This window comes from Mastomys coucha, unplaced genomic scaffold, assembly GCF_008632895.1.
Source record: "Mastomys coucha isolate ucsf_1 unplaced genomic scaffold, UCSF_Mcou_1 pScaffold15, whole genome shotgun sequence".
In the NCBI taxonomy this organism is placed as follows: Eukaryota; Metazoa; Chordata; class Mammalia; order Rodentia; family Muridae; genus Mastomys; species Mastomys coucha.
In genome coordinates, this window is record NW_022196897.1 from 18,921,828 (window position 1) to 18,940,437 (window position 18,610).

An 18,610-nucleotide genomic window follows, 5' to 3' on the forward strand; every position below is an offset into this window, starting at 1 on the left:
TGTGCTGCTGTTGTCCCTTCTCCCTTTGCAGAGAGATGCAGGTTTGAGAGGTATTCTCTCATCACCCCTTAACTTCTCAAGAGAACCCATAGGCCTGGTCAGCTTCCTTCCTCCTCACCATGGCGTCATTTGGACAGCAGAGCCTGTGCTGCATCCCTCTCTGTAATTAGTCAGCACAGACTTTCTGACTGTCCAGTAGCTTCCACTTCCTCATCTTTACATTGTCTGAGAGACCAAGTCAGAGTTGGAGAGACCAAGAAGGGAAATGAATAACTTTGAATCTCTGAAGGGGAAGTGTGGAATGCTTCCAAAATGGACTAGAGAGTCAAAGACCTCAGGCCTGCTGGCTCTCTCCTCCTCACTCCCGTCAGCACAGCCCTCTTCCTTCCTCCCTTTCTGCCACTCTTTTGCTCTCTGGGAGCCTAGGCTCGAGCTCTCTCTCCCTCTAAATGTTACAGGGAAACACACTGGGTCCATTCACAAAGTAAAATATGCAGAATGAGACATGCAACACGGTGCGCGGGAGACGCAGGATTCGGATCCAGAGCGGAACTTACCCCACGCTTTAGGCTCCGGAAGCAGTGGATTTTGGGTTTGGAGGTCATGAACTCGTTGAAGCGGTGGGAGAGGGGTTCCTTTTGCTGCTTGGGAGACTGGGGGCCGTTGGGAACAGCAGAGGGTGAGGCAGAGGCAGGGGGAGGAGGGGGAGGCTGATGGGGGGATGTTAAAAGGGACATAAGCTACATGTGAGGGGGTGGAATGACGACAGAAAAAAAAATCAGAAACAAGAAGACACAAAACAGAAATAAGCATCAAATCATATTCAAGATCCAAAGCAAGTAAAACACAAACCATTAACATCGATGCCACGGTACAAAAGAAATCATGGAGGATGCGGTCCACAAAGAGGGGGTGGGAAGGAAAGGGTGTGTGAGTGTGCAATAGGACAGCAGAAGATTATGACCCAAAGCTCATGCAGGCGGCCACATGCAAGCTGAGGTTCGCGTTAGTCATTCTAAAACCAGTTTATGCCAGAGGGTAAACGTCTCCTCTCCACACCTAGACTAATGCGGTTCGATGGGGAAAGGGGGAGGTCTAAATCACCGAGATTTCAGGAAAAACAGGGGGACAGTCCTGTCCTGGGAAACTCAGACCATCAGTCTGATCTAAGGTTAATGCGGTAAGGCCCCTTCCATCCGGTTTAGGCCGCCGGGTTAGCTGCCATGCACCTACATACCACACTACGAAAAGAAAATGGGAAAATGTTCACGGAGACAGGTTAACGTGTCAAAACCAAGGCCAGGCTGTCAAGCTTGATTAGATGGGACTTGGTCCCCTTGTTCCCAGCAGAGGTGCACATGACAGCAGTCTGGGAGGGTGGAAGTGAGTGAGAGGGCTGTGAAGTCAGTGATGTTAGTCTGGGTGACCCAGTCCTGGGACAGCGCATCTGCAATAAGACAGAGGCCATGGCAAAGACTCCAACACCAGAGAGACACTGTTTGAATCGTGAGATGAACGCAGCACGCTAACTGCCCTCTCTTGTTTTCTAGAAGTTCAGATCTTAGTTTGATTAAGACCAGAAGATAAACTCTGAGCCTCTACACCTGTAGCTCTCAGCCCACACAGGTCCAGACGACCAGTACCTTGTTTTTCTTGATGAACGGCCAGAGCTTGCCTCTGGACTTGCTGCCAAACTTGAGGTCGGGCTTGCCTTCTTTGGAGCTGGAGAGGCTGTTGTCTGACACCGCGTGTTTCATTGGCTGTGTGTAATCTTCGAATTCAATGTCTCCAGGTGGCTCAAATCCTGACTTATAGGCTTCTACGACCAGCTGGGAGTCCTGTAATCATAGGACATGCAGGTCAACACTGGAGCAGCGATGATACATACTGAGGCTGATCCAAGAAAATCCCATTGAGACCCACTGTTTCTCAGCACTGTGATTCTTAGCACTATGGTTTTTTGTTTGTTTGTTTTTGTTTTGTTTTTAGATTTATTTACATATGTGCGTACACTCTTACTCTCTTCAGATACACCAGAAAAGGACATTGGATCTCACTACAGATGGTTGTGAGCCACTTTGTGGTTGCTGGGAATTGAACTCAGGACCTCTGGAAGAGCAGTCAGTGCTCTTAACTGCTGAGTCATCTCTCCAGCCCCTTAGTACTGTGTTTATTGCTAGAAAGATTGATTCATAAAGTTTTGCGCCTAAGTAGAAGCCAAAGAGACTTTCGACGTCTCAGATCCACCTCCCATGATGCTTTGCCTTTGAAGGATTCCTCCTTTGTTCACATGGATTATGGCATGTCACTAAACCCTTAAACAGGGTGACTGGAGGAAGCTTCACATAGACTCTTAAATTTTTCTGAGAGACCTCAAACTGGTGACATAATTATGAAGAAAAAAGAAATTTCAGTCAAGGTGAGATTGGATTGAGCACCTCAGGTAGAAAGCTCGCCTGTAGGATACAGTCAGAGACGGGGAGGATGCTGTTTGTTTCTGAGCACTGATAATTTTTTTCTCACAAACTTGGCAGAGGCCCCAGAAGGATGCTTAAAGCCAACATGTTTTAGCCGGGCAGTGGTGGCGCACGCCTTTAATCCCAGCACTTGGGGGACAGAGGCAGGTGGATTTCTGAGTTTGAGGCCAGCCTGGTCTACAGAGTGAGTTCCAGAACAGCCAGGGCTACACAGAGAAACCCTGTCTCAGAAAAACAAAACAGAAAAAAGCCAGCATGTTTTAATGAAATGGGAGGCAAAATATCTTACAGTGAAAACTCTACATAAGAAAACCAGCTATTGTCTGGGACTTTCTCTTACAGAAATTTACCATTTAAAACATTCCAAGGCAGTGGAGCACACCAGACTGACAAAACTCTTTTCAGAGATCATTAGAAAGTGGAATGCAGGGGTCCAAGCTGGTATTTTAAACAAAAGATAATTTTGTCTCCCAGGGGACTTTTTTTTTTTTTCCATGACAGGGTTTCTCTGTATAGTCCTGGCTGTCCTGGAACTCACTTTGTAGACCAGGCCGGCCTTGAACTCAGAAATCTGCCTGCCTCTCCCAGGAGACTTTTGACAACACCTGAAAGTGACATGGACTATCCAACGAGGGGTGCATCAGCATCCAGTGTTAAACATCCTACACTCTGCAGGCAGCTGGGTCACAGGTGTCCCAGGGAGCTTTGCCTCTTTTCAGAAATCCATCTGATCCCAGCAAAACACTTCCATTCAACTAAGTGACAACCCTGCAAGTGCATTTTGCAAGAAAGGACTGGGAACTAAACCCCAAACACGGAGGGCTTCAGGTGGAAAAGAACAGAGACCACACCCAGCAGCTCCCAGGGTTCCTGAACTAGGTGCTGCTAGACTCCCAGGGTTCCTGAACGAGGTGCTGCTAGACAAGGAGAGAGATGATGGCTCCAAGAGAAGCCCAGGGACCACGCTTACATTTTTCTGGTCAATAGACTCGGCCGCCTTCACTATACCGTCCAGGCACTTCCCAATGATGGGTATCACCTGCCGGTCCACCTCTGCATACGTCTTCATGGACTCGCCAATGCGTACAATCCGCCTCTCTTCCATCTCTTGTATTTTCTGCAAAAAAATTAGACTGTGTATAAAATGGTCTACTGCTAACCCAGGTAGTTGTTTTGGGGTGATTATTGCTCCCCTGCATTTATTGTATGGTCACAGATCAGCCTGCTGTGCTGTGATCAATGAACGGCTGGGTTTGCCTAGTGAGCCCTTCACACAACTGTATCTAATTGTAATTGTATTGTATTGTATTGTAATAGGCTCCTGTGATGTGGAACGTTGATTTCAACTGGCAGGATCTACAATCACCAAATAACCTCTCTGGCATGCCAATGAAGGAGTTTCTTGATTAGTTTAACTGAGGTGGGATGACCCACCCCAAATGTGGGTGTCATTCATTATTCATTGTGCTGGGATTCCAGCCTAGAAAAAAAAAAGGCAGGCCCACAAGACCCCTCAGCAGCTGTGTCGGCTCTTGCCATCAAGCTTGATAACCCAAATGCAAACCCCAGAACCCATGTAGCAAAGAGAAACCAGTCTGTTTTCTGACCACTGTGTGCGCTGTGATACAAGCATCCACCCTACATATAACCACATACTAAACACATGAATAATATATATATGGAGAGGGGACTGGAGAGATGGCTCTGTGGTTTAGAAAACTGGATATTCTTCCAGAGGACCTGGGTTTGGTTCCCAGCACCCACATGGGGGCTCACAAACATCTGTAACTATAGTCCCAGGGGCTTAGTGCCCTCTTCTGGCTAACACAGGCATTGCATGCATGTGGTGCACAGAACACATACCTGAAGACAAAACACTCAAATACACAAAATAAAAATATAGAAAAAAATTAAAACAAGGAGAAAGCAGGCCGAGCTCTAGCATACATGGTTCCTTGTTTCCCAGTTTCAGATGCCATGTGACCAGCATCTCCAGCTGCAGTTATTTCTGTGCCAGGATACCCAGCTCCATACCCTCAACTGTGAGCCAATGAACCCTTCCTTCCTGAAGCTGGTCTCGGGGGAGATCTTAACACAGCACCAACGAAAGGAAGTACAACCCATTGCCGGGCAGTTGTGGTGCATGCCTTTAATCCTAGCACTTGAGAGGCAGAGGCAGGTGGATTTCTGAGTTCGAGGCCAGCCTGGTCTACAGAATGAGTTCCAGGACAGCCAGGGCTACACAAAGAAACCCTGTCTTGGAAAAACCATAAATAAATAAATAAATAAATAAATAGGACCCAGGCTCAGTTGGTAAAGTGCTTGCCACAAGGACCTGAGTTTAACCCTCAAGAGTCATGCAAAAATGTCAGAGTTGGGTGGGGTGGTATGCAAATAAGCCTGGCACTGTAGAGGCAGAGATAGGAAGATCTCTAGCACTGGATGCTGGCCAGCCCAGCTGCAAGGGCAAGCTCCAGATCAACGAGAGAGCTGCCTCCACAAAGTAAGGTGGTTCAGCATAGTGTTACAAACCTTTATCCTAGAACTCGGGGACAGAGGCAGGTGGATCTCTGTGAATTCAAGGCCAACCTGTCTACTAGAGCGAGTTTCAGGACTGCCAGGGGACCACAGTGAGATTGTGTCTGTGCATGTGCGAGCTTGCGAGCGCTCGGGAGCTCTCTCTCTCTCTCTCTCTCTCTCTCTCTCTCTCTCTCTCTCTCTCTCTCTCGCGCACACACACACACACACACACACACACACACACACACAGATTTTAAAAGGAAAAAAGAGAACAATTTGGGGAGAACAATACTTGTTTGTTCAAATCCCACAGCTCTGAGTGCTGCTTTGTCTCCTAAAGCTAGGTAGGCGTTTCTTGTAGCTGGAATATGCTTTAAAGAGGAAGCGCTTATCTAAAAGGCACAGTGGTAAAATCTCAGCCCCTATAAAAACAGGGGTGCAATGAAAACCAGGATGTCTACACAGGTACCCTCATTCTTTTCTTTTCTTTCTTTCTTTTTTTTTTTTTTTTTTTTTTTTTTTTTTGGTTTTTCAAGACAGGGTTTCTCTGTGTAGCCCTGACTGTCCTGGAACTCACTCTGTAGGCCAGGCTGACCTCGAACTCAGAAATCCACCTGCCTCTGCCTCCCAAGTGCTGGGATTAAAGGCATGTGCCCCACAACTTGCCTGTAGTTTTTTGGTTTTTTTTTTGAAGATTTATTCATTTGTTTTACACACAGGAGTACACCATTGCTCTCTTCAGACACACCAGAACAGGGTATCAGATCCCTCAGGTGATTGTGAGCCACCATGTGGTTGCTGGGAATCCAACTCAGGACCTCTGGAAGAGCAGTCCGTGCTCTTAACCACTGAGCCATCTCTCCAGCCCACAGCTTCATTCTTATTGCTGCCCATAGCTTGATCTACAAGCTAAGAGGAAACGACTCAGTAGGGGGTGGGTGGGGGGCCCTGGGAGATGGCTCCACTTGCCTTGCAGGCATGAGGACCTGAGATTAATACCTGGAACCTCTATAAAAAGCTGGGTGTGTGGGACTCACCTGTAAGCCCTATACAAGGGTACCCAAAATAGGAGAATCCATGGGGTTTGCTGGCCAGCCACCTTACTCTAAGATTTTAAGATTCATCATTTGTGTATGTGTGTGTGTGTGTGTGTGTGTGTGTGTGTGTGTGTGTGTGTGAGTTTATGTATTCTATGTGTGTGCAGATGTTCACAAAGGTGCCAAAGAGGATAGCAGATCCCCTGGGGCTGGAGATGAAGGCAGTAGCAAAGTCACCCATGCGGCTTCTGGGAAACTCCTTACAAGTTGACCTCTGACTTATGCATGCACGTGTACAGAGTCAGTGGACACTTGGGAAGCCAGACGTGGTCATGCATACTCATGATACCAGGAGGCCAAGTCTAGATGACTTCCAGGCTACAGGGAGGCCCTGTCACATTGGAACATCTTGTTTTTACAATCTGGCAGTACTGTGGCGCTCTTACCTGGAAGATGGTGGGGATGTGGGTGTGATAGTACTCCCACTGCTCCTGGTTGAATCTCTGCAGGATTAAGGAGTAATCCGCCTTGCTGTCCTCTGCCATTTGCTGGCGTATCTGAGCTTGTTGTCGTGCCTTGGGGCAAAGGTAAGAAAATATTGTTTATACAGATAGACAAAAGCCTACAGCAGGGCATACCAGGGCCCAAATCACTTGATACACTTTCTCTATTTATTTATTTATTTTTGATTTTTGAGACAGGGTTTCTCTGTATAGCCCTGGCTGTCTGGGAACTCACTCTGTAGACCAGGGGGCCTTGAACTCAGACATCCGCCTGCCTCTGCCTCCCACATGTTGGGATTAAAGGTGTGTGCCACCACCGCCTGGCCACTTTCTATATTTTATATACTGAAAAATTACTTTTTTAGGCTGGGTGGTGGTGGTGCATACCTTTAACCTCAGCACTCAGGAGGCTGAGGCAGGTGGATCTCTGGGAGTCTGAGGCCAGCCTGGACTACAGAGTGAGTTCCAGGACAGCCAGGGTTACATAGGAAGACCCTGCCTCAAAAAAACAAACAAAAAAACCCAAAACCCTTTTGTGGTACTGAGGACTGGCTGAAGAACCCAGAGCCTCATGCTTGCAGACCAGTAGTCTCCCACTGAGCCATGCCTCCAGGTCAGCAGGTGCTTAAAAACAAACCAAACACTGTCTCAAATCTACACTTTTTTCCAATTTATTTCAAGGCCTTGTACTCCTTGTTGTCACAGTCAAAAGCACATCCCTTTTAGAAGGGCTCCACGTTCACACGACACAGAGCATCTCACTTGCTTCGGCTGCTTGGTCTGCCTGCACCCATGCCAGAGAGGATGAAGATCCAGGGCCAGAAAGAGGGCTTGCTCAGATACGAATACAAAGACCAAAGCTGCCTGCCATGTCTGCCTACTGCCTGGCACAGCTCTGGTGAGGTTGGTTTTTTGCTTTGTTTTGGGTTTTGGTATTTTTCTTACATGTATTATTTTTTAATAATGTTTTTTATCATTCTTTGACAACTTTATACATGTACATAATGTACCTTGGTCTTGTAAACCAAAATCCTCCCTCCTATTCTCCTGACCTTTAAATGTTATTTATTTTGTTTATGAGTGTGAGTGTGTGAGTGTGTGTGTGCATGAACATGGCATGGCACACACGTGGAGGTGGGAAGACTTGTGGGAGTTGGGTCTCTCCTTTCACCATAGGCGTCTGTCAGGCTCAGTAGCAAATACTCTGTGGTGTGTTTGAACAGGTTTGGTCCCAATAGACTCATGTGTTTGGATGCCTGGCCCACGGGGAACAGCACTATTAGGAGGTGTGGCCTTGTTGGAGTAGGTGTGGTCTTGGAGTAATTTTGTCCTTGTGGGAGTGGGCTTTGAGGTCTATGTTTGAGCTACACCCAGTATGGAATTACACAGTCTCTTTCTGACACCCGTGGATCAAGATGTAGAATCCTCAGCTCCTTCCCCAGCACCATGTCTATTACCTGCATGCTGCCATGCTTCTTGCCATGATGATAACAGATTAAACCCCTGAACTGTAAGCCAGCCCCAATTAAATATTTCCTTCTGTAAGAGTTGCCTGAGGCTGGAGAGATGGCTCAGTGGTTAAGAGCACTGATTGCTCTTCCGAAGGTCCTAAGTTCAAATCCCAGCAACCACACGGTGGCACACAACCACCCATAATAAGATCTGACGCCCTCTTCTGGTGTGTCTGAAGTCAGTTACAGTGTACTTATATATAATAATAAATAAATCTTTGGGCCAGAGTGAGCAGGGACTGAGCGAGCAGAGTTGACCAGAGTGAGCAGGGCCAACCAGAGCAAGCAGGGTTGACTGGAGCAGGCAGAGGTCCTAAAAAAATTCAATTCTCAGCAACCACATGAAGGCTTACAACTATCTTTACAGGTACAGTGTACTCACACACATAAATTAAAAAAAAAAAAAAAAAAAAGAGTTGCCTCCTCGGTCATGGTGTCTCTTCACAGCAGTGAACCCCCAACTAAGATGTGCGCTTACCCACTAACCACCTCAGGAGCCTCAGGGCAGTTTTGTTTTAAACGTATATGGCCATTTTGTGTGCACACATACTAATGTACTGTGTGTGCTACTGCCCAAGGATGCCAGAAGGCGGCATTGGATCCCCTAGAGTCAGAGATGGTTGTGAGCCACTATGTGGGTGCTGAGATCTATTCTCTGACAGAGCAGCCAGTGCTCTTTAGAGTCAGTTTGGGGGAGGGGTTCTGGGTGTCAATCAAACCCATGGGCTGGCTCATGCTAGGCACATGTCTCTAGCCCACTCAGGTGACTTTCTATTCTCCAAGTTTCTCACTGGCTTCTGACCTGGTGACCTTCACCAGAGTCCTACTTTCCCCACACATCCCAGTCTTGCTGGGCAGGCCAAGGGGACAGTCCGGGTGGCTTTTTTCATTTTCTTCCCTATTCATGAGCAAATGTCACCTAGCATCTCCAAGTGTTTCCTTCTTCCTTGGGGCTTCTCAGTCCCGGAAGGCACGGACTCTTCTCAGCGAACCCAAGCATGTTTCAGTGACCACATCCTTCCCCTTTGTCTGTCTTAGCGGCCTGTCACCATCCTGGCCGTATGCTTTCCCTTCCACCAAGCCACGGACAGAGTCCCCCGCCAAGCGCATTAACTGAAGTCTCTGTGATATTCATTCCTAGCTACCTTCAAAAATCCTCCCCTCATGGCAGACAGCAGCCATCCTGATCATCGTCCTCTGCCTGCCTTCCACCTGCATTGCCAAGGCCTCTGACCTGAGTTCCCCAACTCCTCTGTTATATCACCTTCATGAATATTTTAAAAGGGGGATTCCCATGTATGCTAAAACTTCTAAAATATTTTCTGCCTCATTCATAGACCTTCCTTGGAAAGTCTCACAGGGGAGAGGAAGAGAGGGGAGGACAGGGGAAGGGAGGGGTCCCACTCCAGATACAACATTCCTGCAATCAGATAAAGTAGAAAGTGGTTGCATGTTTACTTCAGAGAAATGGTCCTAAAACAGAATATGTATGTGTGGATGTCAAACACACACACACACACACACACACACACACACACACACACACGCACACACACACACAGAAAGAGACAGAGGGCTCTCTACACACACACAGGGGGCTGTGGTCTAAATCTACTCATGGCAATTTAACTGCTAAGAGCTGTGGCTATGGCATTGTCTGGGTTGTCTGGCACTGTCCTTTGGCTCCCCTGAACCCCTCATAATGTTTCAACACAGTCATGGAATCACTTTTATAGCTTATTAACACCTAAAGTTTCAGGATATCCTTCCCCGAGTCCCATGTAGCAGTGATGATAAAATCACTCGGGACCCCAGGACAAACTGCAGAGGCACCTCCATGAAGCCGCACTTGGGAAATGGGGGTGGGGAGGTTGTCGGGATGACTGAAGGTAAGAGTCGGTGTCTCCAGGCATCTAAGGCCAAACATCATGATGGCTTACCTCTCGGTAAACTTGTATAAAATCAGCCACAGTCAGTAGGGCATAGGTGGCACACACCCTTTTAACCCAGGACTGGAAGGCAGAGGCAGTAAGAATTCTGTGAATTTGAGGCTAGCCTGGTCTATAAGAGAGTTCCAGGATAGCAAGGGCTACACAGAGAGATCTTGTCTCAAAAAAACCTAAAACCTAAAACTAAAAAAAAAAGGGGGGGGCAGTGGGGAAGCTGTGGTTATCTATCTCAGAGGCCGAATTTCCTCTCCTAACCACACCACTAACTAAACAGCTTAAAAAATAAAGTTCCTATTCTAAGAACATCTTACATGCAACACTGCTGTGGAACAAAGACACACAGAAGTGGTGTGTATATGTGTGTGTGTTTCAATGAGTCAGAGTTTCAGAATAGATCTATACAACTCAAAAGGCCCACATTGCCAGTGGACATAAGTCAGACAAACTGAATGAGACTCAGGTTATCTTGTTACCATTGGAAAGATCAAAATTCTACTGAGAAACCCTGGGGAATCCCCCCAAATAAACCCAAATGAGCCCAGGTATGGACCCTACCATGCATGGGTTTGCTTTTTAAAAAAAAATTTTTTTAGCCGGGCGGTGGTGGCGCACGCCTTTAATCCTAGCACTTGGGAGGCGGAGGCAGGCGGATTTCCGAGTTCGAGGCCAGCCTGGTCTACATAGTGAGTACCAGGACAGCCGGGGTTACAGAGAGAAACCCTGTCTCGAAAAACCAAAAAAAAAAAAAAAAAATTTTTTTTTTAGTAAATATTTTTACTTAATGTGTGTGTGGTGTTGCCTGCATGTGTGTCTGTGCACCACGTGCGTGTATCATGGCTGTGGAGGACAGCAGAAGGCATCAGAATCCCCTGCATCTAGAGTTACAGATAGTTGTGAGCTGCTATGTCGGGGCTGGGAACTGAAACCTGGGTCTTTTGCAAAAGCAACCAGTGCTCTTAACAACTGAGGTATCTCTCTAACCCCCTAGGATTTCACTTAACACTGTCCCCACCTGGCCTCGGTATAGGAGTGAAGCCTTTGGATGAAAAGGTCAGAGGGCCATTGTGAACCGGAAGAAGCGCTGCAGCCCAGTGCTCTGTGCTGCTAAAGATAGAATGACCATCTTCCATTTGGTCATCTCATCTCATATTCTTCAAAGAGAGTTGACTACTACCTGGTTAATCCAATGTGATTTTCTTTCCTCATCAGAAAATGACAGCATGGTCTCTGTCCCTACCGTCATTAGCCAGGAATGCAGGGTGCGCTAAGAAAACATGTCAGGTTTGCTCTTCTTCATGTCTGTGTACGGCTTTCAAGAGCCCATATACATATGGCCTGAGCATGTGAGTGACAAGATTAAATATTATTAGATTGTTCTTTAATGATTTATTTATTTAATGTGTGAATGCTCTTTCTGCATGTACAGCTGCAGGCCAGAAGAAGATATCAGATCACATTACAGATGGTTGTGAGCCACCATGTGGTTGCTGGGAATTGAACTCAGGATCTCTGGAAGAGCATTCAGTGCTCTTGACCTCTGAGCCATCTTTCCAGCCCTAGATTGCTCTTTTTTTTTTTTTTTTTTTTTTCCCTGAGACAGGGTTTCTCTGTATAGCCCTGGCTGTCCTGGAACTCACTCTGTAGACCAGGCTGGCCTTGAACTCAGAAATCCGCCTGTCTCTGCCTCCCCAGTGCTGGGATTAAAGGCGTGCGCCACCACTACCCGGCTCCTAGATTGCTTTTTAAGACAGGGTTTTACTATGTAAACTAGGTGGGCCTCAAACTCAGAGGTCTGCTTCTGCCTCCTGAGTTCTGGGATTAAAGGTGTATGTATGCCATTGTACCTGGCTGGGTTTGAAGTAAATTGAAAAGGGTACCTCACCAACAGCTATCTTCTTTTGTTCTATGAGACAATAGAATCCTTTTCTGGCCACATTGTGGTGTGATAAAAAGTAGGTTGCATGTGATAACAAACTGCTCAGTGGCTGGAAGGGGAGATGTCCCAAGCATTTCCCAAAGCCAATTTGTACCAGAAAAGGTGAGCCACAGCCACAGTGACTGTTTGGTAGCCATGCATGGGCTCTGATCCTCTATAGCCGTGGTGCAATATCAGATAGCCTACACGTCAGATATTTACATTACACTTCATAACAGCTGCAAAATTACGGTTATGGAGTGATAACTTTGTGACTGGGGGTTGCCACAACATGAGGCACTGTATTAAAGGGGCAAAGCATCAGGAAGGTTGAGAAGCACTGCTCTCTCTAGCTCCGAGACTCAGTGAAGCTATGATACCTAGGAGCTGGTTCAATAGAAGGGTTCAGCTAGCCCCATCAACAAAAAAGTCTTAATTTCTTTCCATGACAACGTCTGAGAGCACACCACACAACCAACCCTTCAAAAATTGAGGGAGCTGGGCTACAAATTCTTCTCACCTCTCACCAATTGACTAACACTCCTTCAAGGATATCAACAACTCACTGCAGGAAAAAACACTTCCACAAAAGTGCAGAAATTTTTTTCTGAGAGTTTCTGGAATCTTAAAGTATGGGGAAGGGGCTGGCAAGATGGCTTGGTGGGTAAAGGCGCTAGTTGCTGAGCCTGACGCCCGAGGTCTATTCCAGGGTCTCACATAAAGGAAGGAGAGAACCAACACCCAAGGGTCGTCTTTTTGTCCTCCATGTTCATGATCACACAAATATATACATACACAGGATAATGAGGTAAAGCTTTGGACCACAGTGAATAGAGTAAACGGGTAGTCCTCTCCCAGCTTTGGGTTCCGTTTGCAGTGCATGCTGGGACGGCAGAGGGCCCATGTATCCCTCGCTCAGGGAAGACTATCTTCCATGTGACTTTAGTGAGGTCAAAAAAGTGGCGCACTGACCTTCAACCAGACTTGGCAGTCTTGGAGACAGCAAAACGCCAATCAATCAAAACTCTTTTTATGCCCATGGCCACCCTCAGGACCTTGACCTTTTCCTGTCTCATGATGACCTTGAGTACTTTGTCACCAACTCATGGTGAGTAACAGAACCTACCTAAGCTGCACCTTCTCATCTGTGGTCCCATGGCACCTGTGATACCAGGAAGCAAAGGGGACAGCCAGGCAATGTTCAGTGTTTCTTGTTTGCTTGGATACAGGATATTAGGAATAGAAGTGAGCTGGGTGCACTGTGGTGCACAATTTTTTGGGGGGGGGTGGTTTTCAAGACAGGGTTTCTCTGTGTATTCCTGGCTGTCCTGGAACTCACTCTGTAGACCAGGCTGGCCTTGAACTCAGAAATCCGCCTGCCTCTGCCTCCCAAGTGCTGGGACTAAAGGTGTGCGCCACCACTGCCCAGCTGTGGTGCATGATTTTAATCCCAGAACTCAAGAAGCAGAGGTAGGGGGATGTCTGTGAGTTCAAGGCCAGCTGGTCTACAGTGTGAGTTTCAGGACTGCTAGGGCTACATAGTGAGACCCTGTTTCAAAGTACAAAACATTCTCTGCTCTTGCAGAGGACCTGAGTTCCCAGCATCCCACACGACAGCTCACAGCCATCCCTAACTCACGGTATTCCAGGTGATTCAACGCTCTTTCCTGGCTTCCATGACCTACACATGTAGGCAAAACACTCACACACATACAATGAAAATACAGAATTTTTTTTAAAAAAATTCAGCTGGGTGGTGGTAGAGGCAGATGGATCTGGTCTCTGAGTTTGAGGTCAGCTTGGTCTACAGAGCTAGTTTCAGGAGGAGGCAGGAAAACCCTGTCATGAAAAACCAAACAAAACACAAAACAAAACAAAAAACAACCACTACAACAAAAACTAAATAAATCCAAAAAATTATAAGAACCCTATCTTTTTTTTCCCTAAAGATTTATTTATTATATGTAAGTACACTGTAGCTGTTTTCAGACATCCCAGAAGAGGGCATTAGATCTCACTACGGATGGTTGTGAGCCAACATGTGGCGGCTGGGATTTGAACACAGAGCCTTCGGAAGAGTAGTCAGTGCTCTTAACTGCTTAGCCACCTCTCTAGCCCAAGAACCCTATCTTTTATTACCAAAAGTTTGGGGTTTGGGGGAATCAGCAAAGACCACCTTAGGAATCCCAGTGGTCAGAGCACTGGCTTCTCAACGTTTCCTTGCATGGGTTCTTCAGGAAGGCCTGGGCTATGTTTTACATTGCAAGAGGAGGAGACTCGCCCTGTCCTTCATTCCCCTGCATCGATGAGGGCTCCATGGTGTATCCACACAGGCTGCTTGGAATCTGCAATGCTTGGCAGACTGTCCCTGGAACTGGCAGATGGGCCTGACATCCCTGCAAGGAAGGCCCTGGGGAAACCCAGCGGGGTCTCTAGATTCTGGCACTCCTCAAATTCTTTGTGCCAAGAGAAAGGTAAACTTAGAACTGTAATAGTGTGGGTCAGTTAGCCTTTCTCCACCCTGCATTCTTTTTCTTGGGAAAACCAAAACAACAACAACAACAACAAAATCTGGTTGCTGAAAATAACTTGTTTACAAGATTTTTTTCTTATGTCTGTTGTGTTCTATTTAAATAAGACCTCACACCAGAGTTCTAGCTGGCCTGGAACTCCTTACTGGCCCCCAGACAAGCCTCAGATTCACAGTAATCCTCCAGACTCAGTGTCTGGAGTGCTGGGATCACAGACATGCACCACTGTAGCCAACATTAAACTTACAGTTTGTATAGTTTATAAAGTAGCACATCCCTGCCCATTCCATCTGCCGAGAGCCTGTCTGTCTGTCAGACGCGGCCAGGAAAGAGAGCAGGACATGCAGGCCACCAGATATTAATAATGTAATAGGGTGTTAGTATCACAGCACGGTATTACCTGTTTTCTAGGCACTTTTACATCAAAAGATACAAACCCACAGCGGATCCCAGGAAACCCTAACCAAGCGAAAGCTGATGCTTAGGGGCTGACTCTCGCCCAGTCTCTGGCCAGCAAGCAATTGTGAACACTTAGGAAGCCATTTGATTGATTTGATTGCTTATTTACTTATTTTTATTTTCGCGGCAGACTGCCTTGACTGCCTAGACTGGCCTCCAGCTCCTTGTGTAGCTGAAAATGATCTTCACCATTGGGCTTGCCTGACAGCACCTCCCACAGGCTGAGACAGGCAGCTTGTACTATCACACTGTTTTAGCAGAGCCATCCTGGCTGCTAGGCAAGCCCTTTAAGGACTCAGTTGCCTATTCAGTCCCCAAACCCTTTAAAATGTTCACAACAGGTACCCTACAAGCCAGGCCTAGAGTAGAACACTCCTATAATCCGGCATTTGGGAGATTTGTTGAAACTCTGTCTCAACAAACAGACCAACAACAAACCAAACCAAACAAACAAAAAGGGAAGAGCTAGGTAGTGCTGTGGCTTTTTCCAACAGCTAGTAATCTGAACCGATAACTGGGAACTAGGGCTGGGATTTGGCTCCATGCCTGCTTCGAGCGTACAAACATTAGGATCAGTCTCTGTACCAATAAGGAACTAGATAAACAGAACCCAATGTCCAACCTGGTTCAAAAAGAATAATGTAAGCCACGTGTGATGTAACACACCTTTAATCCTGGTACCCAGGAAGCAGAAACAAGAGAATCTCTGTGCGTTTAAGGCTAGCCTGGTCTACATAACTGAGTTCGTAAGACCATGTCTCAGAATAACAACAATAATAATGATGAAAAGAATATTTAATGAAAAGAAATGAAAGCTTCATTGCTTTGTATAATGTCTTAAAGACTTCAAAACTCTCTCTCTCTATATATATATGTATATATATATATATACACACACACATTATATATATATATATATATATATTTTTTTTTTTTTAAAGATTTTTTTACTGTTAGATGTAAGTACACTGTAGCTGTCTTCAGACATACCAGAAGAGGGTGTCAGATCTCATTACAGATGGTTGTGAGCCACCATGTGGTTGCTGGGATTTGAACTCAGGACTTTCAGAAGAGCAGTCAGTGCTCTTAACCACTGAGCCATCTCACCAGCCCCTCAAAACTATATTTTTAAGATGTATTTTTAATTGTGTGTGTGAGGGGGAGAGCAAGTGAGTGCAGTTGTCTGTGGAAGCCAGAAGAGAGTCAGATGCCCTGGAGCTGGAATTGTAGATGGTTGTGAGCCTTCAGGTGTGGGTGGTAGGAAACGAATTTGTTTCCTCTGCAAGAGCAGCAAGCGTTCTTAACTGATGAGCCATCCCTCCAGCTCCTAAAGCATACCCTTTGTACACTTAACTGGGGACTAAATCTCACACACACAAAAAAGCTGTACCTCAATCTAGCCGTGCTGGCACATGCCTTTCATCCCAGCACTCAGGAGCCAGAGAAGGGTGTATCTCCGTGAGTGTAAGGCCAGTCTGGTCTACAGAGCGAGGTCAGCCAGAGAAACCTTGGGTGGGGGTGGCAGTGGGGGTGGAGCTGTACCTCAATGCTAATCAACCGGCATGAAACGATATTTATAGCCTAACTGCATTATTAAGGAATATCTTCTTTTGTCCCAATGGTGAGTGCATGTAAATTCTAGCACTAACCGCCTGAGGAGTCAGATGTTGGAGTGGCAAGTTTGCCTCTGAGGACCAGCTCTGTGAAGCCAGCAGAGGGGGAGGGGCAGAAACAACGGAGAAGAAGCCAGTCTTTGTCCTGCCATGTGGTGGTATAAGTGGCATTGTTGAACTTTTCCAGCAAAGGGTTGCATCTAGAATACATTTTCAACTTCAAAACTAAGAGACAATTCCTATTCAGTCAGAGTGCTGGGAGCTGGTGTTGGAAACTTCTAGGCCGAGTGCTTGCCAAAACAACGCAGTCTGTCTGGGATAAATTATGAGGCAGTGAAAATACAAAACAGAAAAACTTCAAAATAAGTTAACCAAAGAAATATGCCTGAACTATTCCAGCAATTTCCTCAAGTTTTTTTTTTCATCTTACAGTGTTCCAGCCCCAGGACTGCGGGTTACTCTGGTGCACAGTCATTGAAATAGGAGAAAAGAAAACAAAAACCCCAAAACAGAAAGATAGCAAATGAGACCAGGATCTCCATCCGGAGGCCATTCACTTGCTAAGCAGGGCTATAAAAGGCTTTCTGTTGCCCCATACCCCAGTTACCCAAAGTAGAATTCAAAATATCTGTGAACTCAAGGGGGAAGCAGCTTCCCCTGAGTGGCCCAGGCTGTGTGTAGCCATCTCATGTCCAGAGAGGAGACTGTGGAAACAGTCTTGGTATGAGCTCATATGCGCAGAGGTGATGAGTCACGGTCCCCAGGACGAGACCATATGGCCCCGCTGGCTTCTACACCGCCATTGCAGTAGACTCGAGTGTTTCATTATGGGATGTTTGAAACTGATATCTCACTATGTAGCCCTGGCTAGCCTGGAACTTTCCATGGAGACCAGGCTGGCCTTGAACTCGCAGAGACCCACCTGCCTCTGTCTCCTGAAGGCTGGAACTAAAGGTGTGCTACACCCCTCCACTCCACTCCCTCCACCTTCTCTCCATAAACAGCTCCGTCCAGGGCTCACAAAGCTCCTAACACCCATTGCATGGATGCTCTGGCTGAAGGTGAAGGTCTAGGGCAGTCTGCCATCAGGGTTAACATAATGCTGCATTTGCTTCTCACAGTCACTGTAGAGACACTTAAATGGTTTGTAAATGCAGCTTTAGGAAAGAAACACCCTAAGGGAGGCTCACACACAGTCCTGCTCACACAGAAACAAGAACAACATTGTCTTAGAGTTTCTAGGCTGCAGTGAAACACCATGACCAAAGCAAGCTGGGGAGGAAAGGGTTTATTTGATTTATGCTTCCACATTGCTGTCCATCATCTAAGGAAGTCAGAGCTGGAACTCACACAGGGTAGGAGCTGATGCAGAGGCCATGGAGGTGGAGAGGTGCTGCTTACTGGCTGGCTCAGCCTACCCAGGACCACCAGCCCAGGGATGGCACTACCCACAGTGGGCTGGGCCCTCTCTCACTGATCACATAATTGAGAAAATGCCTTACAGTGGGATCTCATGGAGGCATTTCCTCAAGGGAGGCTCCCTCTTCTCTGAGGATACTAACTGAGTCAAGCTGACACAAAACCAAGCCAATGCAAACATGCTTCCTCTTTTTTTTTCTTTTTGGTGTGTGCACATGTGTGTGTGTGCACACATGCATGTGTTGGTGGGTACATGTACATGTGCATGCACTTGAGCTGGAGCCCAGAGTATTGCTCCTCAGGCACCAGCCACATTATTGACAGCCTGTCACTAGCCCCGAACTCACCAACTAGGCTAGTCTACCTTTGCTCCATTTTGAAAGTTAATCTGAACTTTTCTGGTGACAGCCATTGTCCTTTATTGTCTAAGTCACAACAAGCATCTAATGAAGACTGCTTGATACAGCTGGACAGTGGTGCCACACTTTGGTCTGAACTTGGAAGGCAGAGACAGGCAGATCTCTGAGTTTGAGGCCAGCTTGGTTTACAGAGTGAGTTCCAGGACAGCCAGGGCCACACAGAGAAACCCTGTCTTGAAAACAAAACAAGAGGGGCTGGTGAGATGGCTCAGCAGGGAAGAGCACCGACTGCTCTTCGGAAGGTCATGAGTTCAAAT

General features: G+C 46.7%; 1 protein-coding gene across 9 annotated transcripts in view; it reads right to left on the reverse strand.

Annotated features, from left to right (window-relative positions):
- Fnbp1 (formin binding protein 1) overlaps window positions 1-18,610 on the reverse strand; it is a 119,014-nt gene that overhangs the window by 26,092 nt on the left and 74,312 nt on the right. For 4 of the 9 annotated variants that reach the window (XM_031369730.1, XM_031369739.1, XM_031369733.1 and 1 more), the window contains exons 7-10: window positions 6,481-6,609; window positions 3,448-3,594; window positions 1,644-1,838; window positions 558-740 (exon numbers count right to left, since the gene is read on the reverse strand). In XM_031369730.1, the coding sequence (XP_031225590.1) occupies window positions 558-740; window positions 1,644-1,838; window positions 3,448-3,594; window positions 6,481-6,609 (654 nt within the window). The remainder of the gene's footprint in view (window positions 1-557; window positions 741-1,643; window positions 1,839-3,447; window positions 3,595-6,480; window positions 6,610-18,610) is intronic. The other 5 variants (XM_031369736.1, XM_031369735.1, XM_031369734.1 and 2 more) reach the window with 2 other exon arrangements.